Below are 18,825 nucleotides of genomic sequence, written 5' to 3'. Positions count from 1 at the left end.
TCAGAAGGCGGGGATTTCTAGAAGGAAAAGACCTTATTAGTAAACCGCAGTGAGCGCCTTGGCATTGCGGGAAAACTTGGAAACAGCAGCAGTTTCTCCTGTGACTGAAACAAGAGCTTTGCTCACCTTCCACGTTGATAATGCAGCTTTTGCATCTGTCCCCAGGCTTCACATGGCAGGATGACTACACCCAGCACGTGATGGCCCAGGAACTCTTGAACCTTCCCTCCCCGCAACATCTGGACGCCTCCAGCACAGCCAGGTAAGTAGATGCGGTTTATGTCTCCTTGCTCTCTGGCCACGGCCAGCATCCATCAAGCTTGTTTTTGTTTGAACCTATTGTCTTTTGGGTGTAGAGGGACCAGAGAGTTGGAGAAGTCCAATACGGAGCGGATGGGTGCTTTCCTTTCCTCTGTGTCCTAGCCCCGTGGAGCCAGATGCATTGGCGTAACCCTGTAGCCAGGGGCTGTCCTCGTCGACAGACCTCCCAAGGGCCCTGTCCCTTTCCCAAGACCCTTGGAAAGCCCTGCATCTTCAGAGCCTTGGTTGGAAGCAGAGAAGTCAAGATTTCTCATTTCCCAGTAAGAATTTATGTTCTCTTTAGTACAAAAAGCAAAATTAAATCCTGGAAGTTTTCCCGCTGCCAGAGCCTAGCAGTGCTGCGCTGAGTGTTTCACTCCGCAACATCTCATCGCCTCCTCGCGGCGCACCGTGAGGGCTCCTAGTCTCCCACGCACCCTTGCAGGGAAGGAAAGTGGGACACAAGAAGTTGGAGACTTAGTCCAAAGCAGACAGGCCACAGTGAGCCAGCTGGGATTGTCTCGTCCCTCAGCCATTGAACTATATATTCTTCAAGTGTATAAAAAGTGAAAAGGCCCTTTCCCAAAGGCTTAGGGAAGTTGGGAAAGTCCTTTTTTCTTCCCAAAGAAAGAGACTATTTGAAACCTCAGTTAGGAAAACCTCAGTTACACAGAAACGTGGGCATCTGCCTTTAGCTCATGTTCCTCTAATAAGTGAAGGAGCTAAGCCACCAAGAAGTTCATTTCCGAATCCAGGGAGATTAGGTGAGTGAGCACGTGTAAAGGACTTGTGCACACTGAAAACACGTTCCCATGTTAGCTCTTCTCCAGCCGGACTAGGAGTTTCTTTAGGTGGGAAATGTGTCCTTCTATGTCCTGCGCCCAGCTGTCAACCTTGAAGCCCTCCTTTGTCAGAGAGAATATGCCATTAGAGTCTGTGAGTGTGTGTAAGACTTCTCTGTAAGAAAAAACAACCAAAAACCAAAGTCAAGCTATCTTGAATTTCCATTTTTGTTTTAGATGACTTCATACTCTTTGCATTTGTCTTGAAATTACCCTTGGGCATTTCAGTGCTGCCCACTGCTCCTTCCTTCCTAGTGAAGATTGAACTTCACTAAGATGAGGGGCACTGTGCCAGGTAACCTTGAACTCCACCATGAGCAAAGGGTAACTCCTTGGACAGCTGAGGTGAGAGAAAGACCAGAGCACAGCATCACCCAAAGACCTACGTTTGCAGACGAGGTGAGGCTGTTGAACAGACACCTGGATGACCACCTTCTTACCAATGTCAGTATTGTCATTTGCAAAAATTGCCAGCTTTATTATGAAAAGCGACACCTTATCTTTGTTGCTTTTTAATAAATAAGATTAAAAGTTTAAAAATATTCATATTAGAGATTGGAATTTTCTTCTTTGTGGATTTCCTATGCATGATCCTTGCCCATTTGAAAAGTATTTTTTTATTTTTCTGTTTTGTTTCTTTCAGTGTAGAGCCTTTATATTTGAGGCTAGTAACCTTTCACGTATCCCGTCTTGTAGAGGTATCTTTTTGGTCTGTACCGTAGATGACACCAGTAGAGTTGCTAATGACAACAGAGTGCCCTTAGCTCTCTCTAGGCTGGATTTTTAATCTCTGTCTTTGAGAGTGTTGAACCTAAGTAAACCAATCATCCCAGCTCTACCAGCAGAGCCCTATTTTCGGAGGACTTGATGGGACGTTCTCCACATTCCTGTCTGTCTCACTCCTGGCTCTGGCCCCTGAGGGACGGTGTTCCTAGGCTGTGTCAGTAGGTGCCCGTGTCCTCAGGCTGGGTCTGGGTTTGGCCAGTGGGATTCAGCCCAGCTTAGAGGGCAGAGAAGAGGGGGTCAGGATGGCAGCGGGACCTGGGCAGCGCGTCTCCTCCCTCCTGTTGGTCTGGTGGTTCGCCAGGGTCATCTCTGTTGTGCCTCTCAGTCCTGTAAACAGTGCCTTGTTCAGTTACACGGACATCCTGCTTCAGGGTCCAGTCTGTTTCCTGATGGCACTCTGCCTGACAGACAGTCTCAGCAGCAGAATAGAGGCACGGATTCCTGCCATCGTCTGGCTCCCGCCTCCTTGCAGCGAGGGTCACGGTCAGACGGTCACCATGGTACAGACAGTACTTTTCCCTCTTTTCAAAACTTTCTGCAAACTCTCTTTAGCATTGAGATGATCTGTTGACCAGTGTACGTACTTTTTAATAATCTTTCTCTGTAGGTATATCTCATAACACTTCATTGTCTTCCCAGACTATTGGTAAAATATGCTCACAGTTTCTCTTGTGTAAAATTGAGGCATTTGTATTTTTGCAGAGAGCTATCATCGTTTTCACAGGGACTTCCACATTTGTTAACTTGTGATACATAGAATTGGATTATAGTTTAAAAATCCATTCAACATGTAGGTAGTGGTCACTCTTCTCATTTTTAGCATAATTTTTTTTCACACTTTTAACATGATTTTTAAAATTACTTATCTCTTGGATTTTCTTACTGTCCTTACGCTTACTTTCTTTAAAATGGTTATTTATTTACTTTGAGAGGGAGAGAGAGCATGCATGTGCACACATGAGTGGGGGAGGGGCAGAGAGAGAGGGAGAGAGAGAATCCCAAGCAGGCTGCATGCTGTCTGCACAGACCCCGATGTGGGGCTTGAACTCACAAACTGTGAGATCGTGACCTGAGCCGAAGTCAAGAGCTGGACGCTTAACTGAGCATCCCGGAACCCTTAGACTTGTTTTTTATAAAGCTTCTTGAGTTCAACTTTTTTTCATGTTTCTACTTACTCATTTTTTTAGAAAGTAATGAAATTACAAAAATGTGTGCATTCGCTTTGGAACATAGTTTTCGTCCCATCCTGTGACTGACGTCTACTTGTTTGCTTTTGCTCTAAATTATCTGTCACTGTAATTTTGTACCTTTTGGAAGTAGCTAGTGCCTGGTTTTTCATGTTTATATTGTTTTTAAACTTGAAATTAGCACTTAGTTTATTTCATTTTAGTCAGACAATGTGACCTGTTCAGCTTTTAGTTTCTGGAGATTTTGAGGTTTTCTCTGTGGCCTATTTTATACCATCGTGTTATTAATTTTCAATGGATAAGGATATCATACCCACTATTTGCAGGGTACAGGTTTTTTACATATAGTTGATGATTCTATATAGTTTATAATATGTCCTTAATTCTATTTGACTTACTGAAATTTCTCAGACAAAACTGTTTCTGTAAATTTTCCTTTCGTTGTTAATATATTTCCCTTAAACACTGAGGCTCTGACTTTTGGGCACATAAAGGCTGCCGCATTACATCTTTATTGGTGATCGCTGTACCCATGGTCACTTCCAAAGGGTGCCTTTGTTGACTTTAATGGTTTTTGTCTTGGATTCCATTTTTCTAAAATTAGTATTGCCATTCCTGCTTTTTCTTTTTCATTCGCTGCCTAATTGATCTGGCTGTCCTTTAAAATTTCACCCTTTGGACTTTCTCTATTTTACACGTGGATTTCCTGAATGTCAGTCGGCACTTTTTCAGCCCCCTGGACAGCTCGGTGAAGGCCCTGCTGTCCCTGCCTGCTCCCATTTCCTCTGTGGAGTGCGAACTGTTTGCTTTTGTTGTCTGTAGTGTTGTGACCATCACCTTCTTGGTTTGCAGATATTTTTAAAGTGCAAGTTTCTTTCATTATTAGTGAAGAAATCGGTATCTTCCACCTTATTACGCTTCTGCCTTCTTTCCCTCTGTCGCCTCTCTAGGCGCTTCTTCTGACCCAGGGACCCCCAGCACCTGGCACGTGCCTTTTACCAGGTTGACATGTGGTCAGTATTGAATCAGTGAAGGAAAGACAGAATGAATGATCTACTGACACTTTGAACTATTATGTGGGTAACCACACCAACCAAGAATCCTTCCTCACTTTCTTCATTCCATAGGGCATTTCTAGAGCATTCTACACTTGATAGATTTGTCAGTATCCACAACTGGCCAGTGAGATATACTTGGCATGCTTCATACAAGACAATTAACCTTCAGAGAGATTAACTTGCCTGGATGGTTTAGAATCACCTTCAGGAAGCCCAGCCCTGCTTCTGTGCTGCCCACAGTAAGCACTGCATGTGAAACCCAGAAAGTAGGCCCATCAGTAATTAGATGCCGGACGTAAGGAACGGAGGGGAAGCGTGCGGGGTCACTGAGAACGCAGGAATCTGAGCCTGCCCTTTGCTGGTTCTCCTGAGAGCCAGAGGAGGTGCGCAGGAGGCCCGCGGCCTGTGTGGAGCTCTGGTGAGTCACACAAGACTGCCCGGGAGCATTGTGTCAGGTGGTCACGAGGCTTCTACGTGAAGAGTGAAAAGGTGGTTTCTCAGTAGCTACCACGACTCACGCGAAAGGAGTGAGAACAAGGCTCACTGCCTGCTCCCTGTAAAGATTTCGTTCCTAGTCTGGGCTTTTTGGTTTTTTTTAGCAAATTTTCTAAATTTTACATTATTCTAAAATCTTACATTCTAAATCTTACATTATTTGGAGCCTGAAGGTCTGTGCATGCATGTGAGAAAGAAGAGAATACTGGAGTCCTAAATGTAAAGTGTGTTTGATCTTTTAGAAGTGGAAAATGTATACTTACAAAGTTTTGACCGACTTCGAGCTGAATGCCAGGCTAAGCCCATTTGCAAGTTCGCTGCTCCAGGCTTGCCCCACGTAGTGACGGCAGACTCTTCACTGTAACATATTACAGCATCACAGACAAACCCACTGGCAACAGACATTCCAGGAGGATGAACAAGACAACCGAAAGGCACTTTTACGAGGTTAGCAATTCGTGACGGAGAAAGACAAACTGCCAGAGAAGTGAATCGACTTCAGTTAAAATACATGTCGACGTCATAGAACATATTTCCTCCCTTCAATAATGGCCGAGGAGACGCCAGCCATGGTTTGAGGTCAAAGTACCATGAAGTCCTTATCACCTGTGAGGTTCACTATGGTGTAGCTTGAAAAGGCATCAGAAATAAAAGCAGGACAACTTTGTCAATTGAGGCAATTAAACGCAAACAAGAGGATTTTCTGTAAGTCCTAGTTTTTATGAAATATGTACAAATACCATACCAACATTAATGATCCATTCTTGAAAACCAGAATTTCTATGTGAAAAACCTAGCCAGGATCCTGTTCTCCATTCCTATAAGTGGGAAGTCTAGAATGAGTCACACACCCACCTAAAACCCCAGTACATTTCCTGAAGTGTGTCAAAATCACACTGAAGACCCACATATAAGTAACAAACTGTCATGTTTCTGTAAAATACTTAAGACACTGCTTCCTGGTCACTAAAAGTGTAAATGGCTACTAACAAATTGAGCATTTTATTTGCTGTAACTCAACCTCACCCAGCCTGCAAGACATATACACAGACCAGACACACAAAGGTAGACACACACACAGATGCACACAAGCATGCACACACACACACGGATGCACCAGAAAGGCACACACACACACACAAACACAGACATATAGACACGTGTAGACACAGGGCCCTGAATGGGGGAAGTTGATGCATTCTCAGGCCTTGAGCTCTGTTCCCCCTTCTCCTGGGTTTATGGCCTTTCTTTCTTTTTTAAAATTTTTTAAGCTTATTCATTTTATGAGAGAGAGAAAGCACAAGCCACTCTCTCTGCCTCTCTCATGCTGACAGTCTGCACTGTCAGCATGGAGCCTGATGTGGGACTTGAACTCATAAACCGTGAGATCATGACCTGAGCCTAAGTCGGACGCTCAACCCACTGAGCCACCCAGGCGCCCCTGTGGCTTACGGCCTCAACCCTGTGCTTGCAGAACTGATGGCTATTCTGTTTACATATCAAAATGCCTTATTTCTAGAATTACCACAAAACTTTCTCATAGTTGGTGCACTTACAAATAAAAGTGAGAATTAAATGATTACTTAAAAGCAAAGTCTCTCCAAATACAAAAGTCAGCACAGAAAGGATGGGAAGAAATGGAAAAAACAGCAGATGAGTCTATGCCCTTCCTGTGTGCTGTTTTTCTAAACCTCATGTTGACATTGTGTGAGCTCTACCCGCTTTCCAGCAGTCTGGGATATTCTTGTTCAACGTCAAGGGTACTTCTGGCAGATAATTAAAAAAATACAAATTTAAAAAACCGGTATTTACTTACATGAAGGTCAAATGCATTTAGTAGCAAAAAAAACCCACCCACATATGTGGCTATGTAAATGTCAGAGCTTATAATTGCTTATAATTACTTATTATTCAAAAATCAGCTGCCACATTTATTGAACATCCACTACAGAGAGCACAATTTGAGGTTATATACAGTTGCCATGGGAAACGTGTCTGGTTCTTTCTACACAAACAATATTTGTGGTTGTCAAGGAGGCCTAACAGACTGGGAGTATGATGTCTTCTATAATCTAAAATGAGACACTTTTCTTTCAAAAGAAAAGTAATTTGATCACGCCCCCCCCCCTCCCCCCCCCCCCCCACTACACCACAATGATCACTTTTGTTATCTTGAATTCACTTTCGGTGATAATTTTTAGGTTGCACAGGAAAGGTGTCATTTAACAGGTTAGTAATGTGAAATGTGAGCGTTTTGGGCTAACTCTGCATCGACCCAGAATTTACCGTCTGTATCCAAGTTCTTTCTTTCAGTCAACACGTACTCTTTCAGTGCCTGCTGAGTTAGGCTCTGCGTAAATTCGGGGCTTTGGAGCAGAGAACGTGAAGAATATAGAGAAACACGACCCCTTCCCTCAAGCAGCTTTCATTCTAGTGAGAGGATATGTAGCAACAAAAAGTACATATGAAATAAAGAAGGTCATTTCAGTCAGTAATAAAACCTACAAAGAATTGAAGGTAATGTAATAAGCAATGAGTGGAACACACCTCGGGTTGGATGTGGCTGGGAGGGAGTTTCTGAGCTACGAGGTGAGTGAATGTCCAGGGAAGTGGAGTGTGATTGGGGCTTTTACCAGTTAGTGATGTGACCTGGTGAACTTTTCCAGAGGCCCCCATGGCTTCCAGGTGACGGAGGGGAGAGGCCCCCCGGGGCCATCACGCACGGCTGCTCGTGACTTACATGAGGGGGACGTGGACGGGTTTGGGGGGTCTCTGGGTCGGCCCGAAGGAGCGTGTGATGTGCGAGTGAGGAACAGAGACGAGGGAGAAGAGAAGTGAGCCCTGTGGGCTACGGCCGGGGCACAGGTGGGTGATGTTGCCGTTTGCAGAGATGTGTCAGTGGGCACAGCGAAGCCGGCCGCAGACAGCGTGATGTGGGAGGAAAAACAAACTGGCAGGTAGCTTCTAAGGAGAGGGAACCTGGACTTGATGGTCTGGGAAGTTCTCAGCCTCTCCACGTTACACACAGTGCCAGTGTTAGAGCTCATCGTCAGACAAGCTCCTCGCAGGGATCAGGGCATCAGAGAGTTCAGTGACACAGAGGGGTCTCTGAAGAGAGAGCTTGCTGCTTAGTCTCCTGCCCCATTTAGGGTGCGTCGTGGCCCTTTGGGGGCGGCTGCTTTGCTCAAAGCAAGGCCGTCAGCGGGCTGGGAAGTTCCGGTCGGCGGATCCAGGCTGTGAGATGGGTGGGCACAGAGGTCAGCTCTCCAGAGCCAGGGCTCTGGGAGGCTGTGGGTAATGGGAGGACTGGGGGCTGATCCGGACAGGAGGCCACTGAGGGGCCAGATGAGTTTCCTGGATGGGTTGAGGCCCGTGACCCTGACTTCCTGCCGGTAGGGGTGCTACCCGGTCGCTTCCTCTGTGCCTCTGGTTCTGGTCATGCTCAGCCTGTGCAGAACGCCTCTGTCTGCTGGGCAGTTGGTCGTTCTCTTAATGACTTTGAGCATGAGTCCAGCGGTTGCCCTCTCGCCTCTCACATCCGTGCTGGATCGGTCAGCCTGCATTTCCGGCCTCGTCCTGGCCTCCCCTCCTGGACACAGCCACGGCCTTGCTGGCCGGCACTCGGGCGTGAAGCAGCGTCTAGCTTCAGAACAAGCCCCATTTGTGTCTCGCTGCCACGTGGAAAGAAGGCAGAAAGCTTCTCTCCGTCATTCCTGCTGCAAACCTGTGTGCCTGGCGTGGACCGCACACACAGATGGTGATGCGTACGTGGCTCTTCCGTAGTGCCAGCGTAGAAATGTTTGGCACTGCGTCAGTTTCCTGCTGTGACAGATCACCACCGACCTCGTGGCTTACACGGTGACCGCCTGTCACCTCGCAGTTCCCTGGGTCACAAGCTCAGCCTGGGCCTCCCTGAGCCAAGGCCTGTGGTGTCGCAGGGCGGCCCCTTCAAGAGGGCCGGGCTGGAATTGTTTCCTCCCTTTTGCGCTCTTCCCCGCCTTCCTGGAGGTCATCCTGCACCTCATCACTCCGCCACCGCCTTCCACCTCCTCGCCCTCTGTTAAGGACCTGCGGCCACACTGGGGCTCCGGGGTAACCCAGGATCAGGCCCCCGTCTCAGAGTCAGCTGACCACGGGTCTAGTGCCATGTGTGCCCTGGGACCCAGCACGCTCGTGGGCCCCGGGAGTCAGGAGGGCACCTCTGGGTCACTCTTCTGCAGCCGTGAGCAGCGAGCCATCGGCAGGTGCTCCCTGCATCTGAACAGTCATGTGTGTGGGGTGTTTGCTGAGGCGTTGGGGTGCGGTGAGACCAGGGAGGGCTTGATTTCAGGGCTCTTTCTACTGTATGTCGCTGGGGGAGAGCAGCCTTCGCCTGTGGGACACCCACCTGCCCTGTCTGTAACGAGGTCGGCTCTCGGTTCCGCTGCCTCGGCCTGCACTCGCGGCAGCCGGGGCTCGGGCCTCAGACCCGTTCTCGGCTCTTGGTTTTGCCTTTGCCTCCTCTGCCTGTGTTCCTTCCTCCCCAGCCTGTTCCACTTCCCAGACCTCAGACCCCCTTCCACGTGAGCCTCTCGTGTTGCGGGCCCGCCGCATAGCCCCGCCCTCTGCTCCTAGGATCGGCCTTGCAGCAAGTCCCGGCTGCTTTCCGTCTGCTGGCCTTTGCCTCCCACCCCCGGTGCTCAGAGAGGCCGCGTTGACCTCTCCAGGGGCCCCTCATCAAGTGCCCACGGTGGCTCGGAGACGCGTCAGGACACCAGGCTCGGGGGGGCGCCTGAGAGATTCAAGTCCAAGGCTAATGTGCGTCAAGGAGGCGGGCCTCACCCTCTGGCCCTGAGACCCGTGTCCTTGCTCAGGCTCCAGGGTCGTCCCCGCGTGCATTTCTGTCATGCGGAGCAGAGGGCCAGGCAGCTAATTGACGTAAACAAATGTGCGACTGGCTCATAGTTTTCTTGTGTGTTTCAGAACCTCGAAGCAGAGTGTGGATGAGGACAGGAGGTCCAGTCTGGAGGACGACGGTGGTCTGGCCAGGGCTGTCCAGCGCTACCTGCCATACCTGGAGGCCCTGTCCCGGGCTGTTGCCCCAGACGTGCGCCTCCGCACAAAGCACAACAGGCCGTCAGCCCAGGTGAGCCTCGGAGCTCCGTGGTCTGGGAGGGTGTCTTTCACCTGCCACGTGCCCTTTTCTCCAGTGTGAGTCTTTGGCATTTCCTGGTTTCTCTCCTGAGTCCCGGACTAGTATGTGGCACAGGGACGGTCAGGGCGTGTGCAGAGAATGCTCCTGGACCCTGCTCAGAGGTGCACACAACACTCCAGCAGTGGCTGCCCACCCACCGTCCACACGGAGCCAGTCAGCAGTCCAGGACCCTTAGGGGTGAAGGTCTTCAGGATGTCTTCCTTGGAGCAGGCTCAGGCACTCTAGAAAGCCACCATCAAATACAGATAGGGCACCTACAGGCAGCAAAGAGGGTGTTTCCTCCTTTACCGCCTTTACAGCAGTGGACGCTCAGTTGTGAGGGAGCAGAACCGGGACCCTGAATTTGGTTGGGGTCAGGGGGGCCCAGGGGAGCCTGCTGTCCTGGTGAGTGAGCCTGGGACTGTGCTGGGGTCAGGGGAGCCCAGGGGTGCTCCCATCCTGCTGAGTGAGCCCGGGACTGTGCTGGGGTCAGGGGGACCCAGGGGCCCCCATCCTGGTGAGTGAGCCTGGGACTGTGCTGGGGTCAGGGGAGCCCAGGGGTGCTCCCATCCTACTGAGTGAGCCCGGGACTGTGCTGGGGTCAGGGGGACCCAGGGGCCCCCATCCTGGTGAGTGAGCCCGGGACTGTGCTGGGGTCAGGGGAGCCCAGGGGTGCTCCCATCCTGCTGAGTGAGCCCGGGACTGTGCTGGGGTCAGGGGGACCCAGGGGCCCCCATCCTGGTGAGTGAGCCCGGGACTGTGCTGGGGTCAGGGGGACCTAGGGGACACCCCATCCTGGTGAGTGAGCCCAGGACCGTGCTGGGGTCAGGGGGACCCTGGGGGGCCCCCACCCTGCTTAGTGAGCCTGGGACTGTGCTGGGGTTAGGGGACCCAAGGGACACTTGAGCCCAGGACTGTGCTGGGGTCACACTGCCAGGCCTGCCTCTCAGGAAGCCTCTGCATCCTGGGCTCGCCTGCCCTAGGTGGGCATCCTGTGTGGTGCGGAGGGTCTAGGCGCCGTGCTCTTCGGTAGAAGTTCATTTTCTACCGACACTACATGCCCTCAAGCCATTCTGGGATGCTCAAAAGGACACTTTAAAGAGACAGAATCACAAATGTCAGCTGTTTAGATGGAAAAGAATGACTACTTGTTAAACTGGACTTACCAGATTTTGACTCACCTGGAGAGAGCAGGGACAGTCAGAACCAGGGGCCTCATTCATGCATCCCGAGGAGGGGGTTTGGGCAAAGTGCTGAAGTCCAGGGTGGTCGTGGACATGTTGGGTTTTGGCAGTGATGTGCACACTTTTTTGCTGGACATTAGTTATGTCCACTGGGATTTGACATATTTTCCTTTCTATGAGTGACGCATGACTGAAGGTCCCTTTCCTCTGAGGCTCTGCTGGGGTTTCCTCAGAAGATTTTCCCCAGAAAATATGGGGGATGCAGCGTGTGTCCCCTTTTCAATTATTTTCCTGTCAAGAAGCCACTGAAGTGATTAAAGCCCGCCCTGGGGTGAGACTGTGTGCAGCGCCCATGCAAGGTCCTTTCGAGGGCACACTGCTGATGAGGCCCGAGTCACCTGAGGACAGCAGTGGACTCTGAGCGGGCACGTCAGAACTGGTGCTGCGGCCCCGCACGGTGAGGTCAAGTTAGGTGTGGGCTGAGGTGCAAGGTTGGTTCAGTTCTGCATCTTATGGGCAGAGCCCAGAGAAAGGACGTCTGTCGTCCGGGCTTCTCTAGGGTCCTGTTACTTGTGTCAGCCCCTCCTCGAGGTCCTTCACCGTCCAGCCCTCGTTTCACAGTCACATTGGGATACAGAGGCCCTGTGGGGAGTCCTAGCACCGGCCAGGGCGCCTGCTGAGGCCATGGGGTTCCAGAGCCCCTAGGCCACTTTGAGAGGCTGCTGGGAGCTCCTGCACAGTCACATTTCTGTCCTGGATCGTGGGAATGTGTTTGCCCAGTTCGTGGCATTTGCCATAACGGATTCAGTCCTCACAGACGAGCCCCTAGCAGGAGAGAGTAAGATAATGCAGGGCGGCCCCCACGCTGCAATCGGCCAGTCCCACTCCCGCCTGGACCCTTGGCCGGCTTCTCAGTGTGGGCCGTAACCCCGTCTGAGCCGGATCCACTTAACACTTTTTTCTAGATGTTGAACTTAAGATTTTTTATTCGTTTATTGAGACTGAGCACTTTCTATGAGCCAGATGCTCAGCTGGATACCGTGGAGTGAGAGGTACAATTGTCAAGGACCTTTTCCTGGGTGTTGGCCGGGGGCCAGACATGGTGGGCGAGATTCTGGACACTCTGGAGGGCGTTCAGAACCAGTTCCCACCAGTGCCGTGTGGCCTCGGGGAGGCCGCTCAGCCTCTCTGCCCTCGGGTCCTTGGCCGTGAAGTTGGGCAGTAAAACGGTCCTAGAGTCACTGTGAGGAGAAGCGAGACAATGCACATAGAGGTCACAGCAAAGGCCTGAGTCAGACCATTGTTAGTCCTAACCTGTCTGCAGAAACACAGTGAATGTAGGTCTGGAAACCGCCTGCTGGTTCTTGCGGGAGCCCTGTCTCCCGAGGAGACCGCAGCTGAGCTCTGGGTGCCCAGCCCCGCAGAGCGCCCAGAGCCCGAGCGACTCACCTGTTGACTTACTCCGCGGTGCTGGGGAAACCAGCTTCTCCCAGTCCCGAGGATGGGAGACTGGAATACACACAAATGTGAGATCACTCGTTTGTCCTCCTCCTTTGTCCCCCGATGTGTCTTTATCAAAAGGAACATGAAGCCTCATGCTCAGCCTTGGCTTCTGTAATGGAGACGTTGCGTCGCGTCCCTGGGTGTGGGACCCAGAGATGGTTGTGGAGGCGGGAAGGGCAAGACGGTCCTTACAAGTTCCCGAGACCCAGGAGAAGCTTGAAAGCAACCTGCCGACGTTTCTCTGGGAAGCGGCGCCCGTCCCTAACCGGTCTGCGGCCTTCTGTGCCGGGGACAGAAACGGAGCAGGAAGGCGCACAAGCTGGAGCCCAGGGTGTTGGCGAAGCTTCATCAGGCGCCCGCCGGTGCCGCGGGGCCTCAGGCTCATCCTGAACCCAGCACCATGTTTCCCCTCCTGCGTGGCCATCTCCTCACTCAGCCGCACGCTGGGATGACCGTCAGTTTAGAACAGAAGTTGTTGCTCCTCGGACAAGGACGGGCGTGGACGGCCTGGGTCCTCTGCCATACTGCCTTGCTGTCCGCACCTGCTGTGGGGTAACCTAAGAGTGTGACAGCAGGGACTCTGAGACTGTCACGTGGTCTAGGTCGGCAGTGTTGGGGGCAGGGGAGCCGTGGCAGAGCTGGGGCTGGGGGTGTGACCCCCGGGTGGGTGAGTGACTCTGCCAGAGCCGCCCAGTGTCCTATTGGGCCTGAGGTTGGGGGGGGTGAGTCTGTAGCCCCCAAACGCTGGTCAGCGGGATTCGCAGCAGAGTCCGTCCAGCCCCGGCTCACTTACCTGGCGACTCTGACCCCGAGCATCTGGACAGGCCTCCCCATTCTGCACGAGAGTGTGACCTTCCAGAGCCCTGAGGCTGTGGGGTCAGTGCCTGTGACTCTACCCTGGGGCCCTCGAAGGCACAGGACGACCGGCATCCATCTCAGGAGAGAGGGTCTGGCGCTCGCACCCCCACACACTCCATCCGTCTGACTCTGTCTGCCGAGCACGACTCGCATAGTCCTTAACCGCCCCCGGCAAGATGGCCGCACGCTGTGGTTCATCCGGGCAGGCCTCTCCCTCACACGCGTCCCGGGTGGGGTGCTGGACCCTGCGGCCCCCCTGCCATGCGGCCACTCCAGCACAACAGTAACGAGCTGATTCAGAACATGAGCACTTGGTGGCATTTTGGGCTTAGGCTTTTTTCTTCTGTGTTGAGATAGATGGTTCTCCGTATTAAAGACTGCACGAGAACCTAGAACTTGTTATTTTTTCTGTCCAGTGTCCTCTCTCTAATGAACAGAGACTGGATAAAACACAGGAAATACATAATCAGATGTTTTCAACGCGGCTGTGCAGACGTTTTTGCCACCTTGCGGGCTATCAAACAAATATCAAGAAAGTTGACTTAACTCCAGCCATACGGATAATTGTAGCATAGACGTGGATTAAGCCCTCCAAATGAAAAGCAGAGATGTTCAATTTTTTTTAACTTTTTAAAAAACTCATTTATTTATTTTGAGAGAGAGAGAGTGGGAGTGCACATGCACATGAGCAGGGGAGGGGCAGAGAGAGAGGGAGAGAATCCCAAACAAGCTCTGTGCTGACACAGAGAGATCATGACCTGAGCTGAAACCAAAAGTTAGACACTTAACCAAATGAGCCACTCAGGCACCCCCAGAGATGTTCAAATTAATAAAAACAGAAAACAGATAACTATGTTCTACTAAAGCCAAAACACATGATATTAGAAAGACATACATAAGTTGGAAGTAAAAGCATGGAAAATATACACAATGGAAACTCTAAATATCAGAAAGCTGCTGTGATGATGTTAATATTAATCACAGTACACTTCAAGACAATTAGCATTATCAGAGATAGAGCATTTTATAACAACCGAATGATCAATTCATTAAAATGACATAAAATCTTTTCTATGAGCCTAATGTCAGCACTTCAAATACATAAAGCAAAAATGCAAGAATACTAAAAAGAGAATTATGCAAGTCTACAATCATTTTTAGAGATTTTAACTGTCCTCTCTCAGTAACTTCTTATACAAATAGGTAAAATAACATTAAGGATATAGAAGATTTGAACAATACCATCAACAACTTAACCTGACTGATATTGATAGAATGATAGTATCTAAAAACTGCTGAATATACATTATTTTCAAGTATACATAGAATATTTCCCAATATAGATCGTGTGCTGGACCATAAAATAAGTCAATAAATATCAAAGGATTGAAATCATACAAAGAAAGATAAAGGAAAAGAAAGCTTTAGATCATTATTCCTCAGAAATATGGAAGTAAAAATTATAGATAAATTTTAGCAAGCAAATCCAACATTATATGAAAAAGCATAATACATGATGATATAAGGAGATTGTTTACATATGAAAATTAGTCAGTGTAACTCACCATATTAACAAGAAAAAGGAAAATTGTATGATAGTCTTAAAAGATGCAGAAAAAGCATTTGACAAAAGTCATCATCAATTCATGGTAGAAATCTACAACTAACATCACACTGAATGAGGAAGGACTGAATGCTTTCTACCTAAAATCTGGAATTCGGCAAGGAGGTCTGCTCTTGCCTCTTCAGTACTGGGGGTTTTAGCTAGTGCAATAAAGTAAGAAAAAAATAAAAGGCATGCAGATTACATGACCACCTTTGCAGAAAATTTGGTGGAATCTACCAAAAAAGCTACTAAAACTAGTAAGTGAGCATAGTAATGCCATAGAATACAAAGTCAATGTACAAAAATCAATTATATTTTTCTATATAACCACAAACAATTAGATATTAAAATTCTGAAAAGTTACTTACAGTAGCATCAAGATTGTGAAGCAATTAGAGAGAAATCTAAGAATATGTGTAAGGATTTGTACACTGAGAATTAAAAAAAAAAATTGATGAGAATAAAGAAACTCTAAATTAATGAAGATATATATATACCATGATCGTGTGTCAGAAGGCTCAAAAGTGTTAAGGTCCCCCATACTGATGTATAACTATGACAGCAAAGTACAATCCATAAGAAAAAAATTGATAAATTGGACTTCATAAAAATTAGGAATTCTCTTCTTTAAAAGATAATGATAAGTGAGTGAAAAGACAAGTCACAGGCTGGGAAGAAATATTTGCAAATAATACACCTGAAAATACTTTTCTCTACAATGTATAAAGAACTCTCAAAACTTGTTAAAAAGAAAGAGAGGAGGCAAATAAAGAATTGAGCAAAAGATTTGAAAAGACACTTCACCAAAGAAGATAAATAGGTGGCAAATAAACTCATTGTTAAATGTTCAACATCATTGTTTATCAGGGAAATAAAAATTAAAACCATGAGGAGATGCCATCACATGCCTACCAGAATGACTGAAATTTAAAAGACTGAGCACACCATATGTTGGCAGTGGGGTAGAGGGACTGCAACTCTCATATTCCGCTGGTGGGAACGTAAAACAGTGTAGCTACTTTGGAAGCATTTGCAGTTTCTTAAGAAATTAAACATATGCTGCTCCATGATTTAGCCATCCCACTCGTGTCCAAGATACATCAGAGCTTTGTCCTTTCGGAGATGGTATGTGAATATTCATAGCAGCTGTAATAGTAATTGCCAACAACTGGAAAAGCGCAAATGCCTATCAACGAGTGAATGAATAAACAAATTGGGTTTGATCTATAAAGTGGAATGCTACTCAGAAATAAAAACGAATGAATTACTGATGCATGCCATAGCATGGGTGACTTTCCAAATAATTATGCTGACTGAAAGACAGGAAAAAAGTACATACTTTTATAATTTTATTTATACAAAATTTTACAGAATACGAACTAGTGTATGAGTTGCAGGAGGAAATCTGTCGTTGCCTGATGATGTGGGAGTGGAGGGCAATTGGAAGGAACTGTTAGGGGACGAGCACACTCCTTGGGTGACAGTTATGTTCGTTGCTTTAACTCTGGAGATGGCTTCATAGGTGTATGGTTGTGTCCGCATAAATGTGTACTATTTATTGTGTGTCAATCACACCTTACTAAAGATGGAAAAGAAAAAGATGAGCAAGCCAACACAAAACGTGTAAAAGTTTTTAACGCTTTATTAAAAAAGATATACAAAGGCCAGTGAGGGCATTAAAGGTGTCAAATATGATTATTCTTTGGGGGAAATACAGCATAACACGCTGAGGAACTGCTACTTTGTGTCCATTAGATGGGCCAAAATTAACAAAAAAAATAACTATGATACCACTGTTACAGCCACCGTTTGGCAGTTTCTTTACAATTGAACATTCATCTGTCTGTGACGTAGCGAGAGAAAGGAAAGATGTGTTCACAGGAAGACTTGCATGCAGCTGCCCATGGCGGCAGCTTCCTAACAGCCCCGGACTGGGAAGCAGCCAGGCGTCCACCAGCAAGCCCGTCTTCTCCTCCATTTCTGAAGAGGTGCCGCCTGAGGAAATTGAATTTGGTGACTCAAGTTCCCTCCTGCCCTCTTCTTAGCTGTTCCACTGGGAATAGCATGTGCAAAGGTGCTGAGCTGTGAGGACCGTGGCCACGACATTGTATCTGAACCACATCCGTGATGCTCATTTGATCTAAAAGTTGCCTTCTCAAGCTATTGTTTCTCCTGACCTTCGGTGGGAAGCTGGGATCGTACGGTAGAGCTGTTCTTGGGGTTTGTGCCCGATATGCAGGAAGGGGTTAATCATAGTTACTGTGAGTACCACCCCCCATTCCCTGGTAGGCCCAGCCCTCTCCACTTACCGAGGCTCCAGTCAGCTTGGGGCTGAGCTCCGTGGGCAAACCAGCCTGTGTGTCACTCACTTGTTCATCTGCTCACCCAGTAGGCGGAGCATCTGAGGTGTGACAGTCGCGAGGGCTGGAGACCAATCTGCGACCTCACGGGGAGTGATCACGCACCGACAATCCCTCCCAGACCCCTGCCCTGTTTATTTCCTGGGTCCGTGTTTCTGCCTTCCATCCTGCTGAGCCCCGTGCCAGATCCTGCAGCCGGCCTTGCCCTTGCACAGCTGGCTTGCTGGTAGGAGAGGTGGGTGTGTAGACATACACAGGAAGCCACAGAGAAGCTTTGTGAGAAGTCGTTATTCGTTGTTTTTCTTTAGTGTTGCATTCTGTATGGGCAGAAGGCATTCTCCTTTTTCTTTCTCTTTTTGATCTCACGTCACCATGTGTGAGAAGCTACTCAGGCACTCTCGAGAGACGTTCACCTCTTCCATCGGGACTCTTTGGAGCTGATGGGACAGACGGACAAAAAGCCACAGCCTCGTCATGTCAGGCTGCATTGTACTTTCTGTAGACTCACGTTTATGAGGATGAGAAGTTCCCTGAGACCTTCAGTTTGGAGAGGGACACAGAGTCTGAGAAAGATGGAGTGAAATGCCTGCTTTAAACACTTACTTGGTAGTAGAACTGAAATCGGAACCCTGAGATTCTTGCCCAGCCTTTTCATGTTTATTTTTTATGCCAAATGCAAGCCCACCGAGTTTACTCCCCCAAACTCTGCGGAGCAGCAGACGGACTGCAGGGCGAGCCTGCTCCTTTCTATAGCGCAGCCTGAAGCCAGACGCCCAGGGCTGTGTCCCAGCCTTGGTTCTCACTTGCCAGAACTCTGTTGGCTTCGTATCCAAAAAATGCTGTAGTTTTGTGTACGCCATAGGCTTTTGAGAAGATCAAAAAGAAATAACACCAAAGAACAGCCTGGCACCAGCACTCAGAAAACAGGACCCATTTTGTGATTGTGATCCTGATGTCCTCCTGGTGGTTATATTAGCCAGTGGGCCTCTGATTTCATGCCTGGTACTTATCCAACATGGGTAGAAAATGGATCACAAGTCTCTGCTTCAGTCCATTCCTTTTGCCTGTTACTTGCTGAGTCTGGGGCTGTATGTAGGACAAGGTGCAGACCAGAAGGACAGCAGGTGCAGCAGAAATGACAGAAAGGAGAGGCAACGTGGGGGGATAGAGAGGCGAGGCGATGGCGCTGGCTTCGTGTCGTCAGCTGTCTCTAGAGCCATTCCAAGCTAGCATAGCGCAGAATCACTGTAGATATACATCACTTACAGTCCACACCTCATGTTGCTGTCAGCTTTCTGCATAATTCGTTGATCCTGAGTTTGGAACTTAACATCTCTTCAACTACGTGGCTTTTGTGAACTCTGTAAAAAGTGTTTGGAGACTGATTTTTCTAACTGAAAGTACTACGTCTCAGCTGCAAAGAAAGACCAGTGTCTGTCCCTAAGCTCCCCTGAGGGCAAACATTTCTTTTGT

General features: G+C 48.7%; 1 protein-coding gene and 1 long non-coding RNA gene across 5 annotated transcripts in view; one reads left to right on the top strand and one right to left on the bottom strand.

The window, feature by feature from the left end:
* PTPRN2 (protein tyrosine phosphatase receptor type N2) overlaps window positions 1-18,825 on the top strand; it is an 814,681-nt gene that overhangs the window by 300,068 nt on the left and 495,788 nt on the right. For all 4 annotated transcript variants that reach the window (XM_053898672.1, XM_053898673.1, XM_053898671.1 and 1 more), the window contains 2 exons: window positions 166-262; window positions 9,631-9,793. In XM_053898672.1, the coding sequence (XP_053754647.1) occupies window positions 166-262; window positions 9,631-9,793 (260 nt within the window). The remainder of the gene's footprint in view (window positions 1-165; window positions 263-9,630; window positions 9,794-18,825) is intronic.
* Window positions 16,614-17,539, bottom strand: LOC109252450 (uncharacterized). Its single transcript, XR_002074020.2, has 2 exons — window positions 17,302-17,539; window positions 16,614-16,987 (listed from the first exon to the last, which is right to left on the bottom strand). It is a non-coding gene; the product is annotated as an uncharacterized LOC109252450 (long non-coding RNA).

The sequence above is a fragment of the Panthera pardus genome, unplaced genomic scaffold (genome assembly GCF_024362965.1).
Source record: "Panthera pardus isolate Hobbes unplaced genomic scaffold, ASM2436296v1 HiC_scaffold_9, whole genome shotgun sequence".
NCBI lineage: Eukaryota > Metazoa > Chordata > Mammalia > Carnivora > Felidae > Panthera > Panthera pardus.
This window is presented reverse-complemented; position numbering and strand designations above follow the sequence as displayed.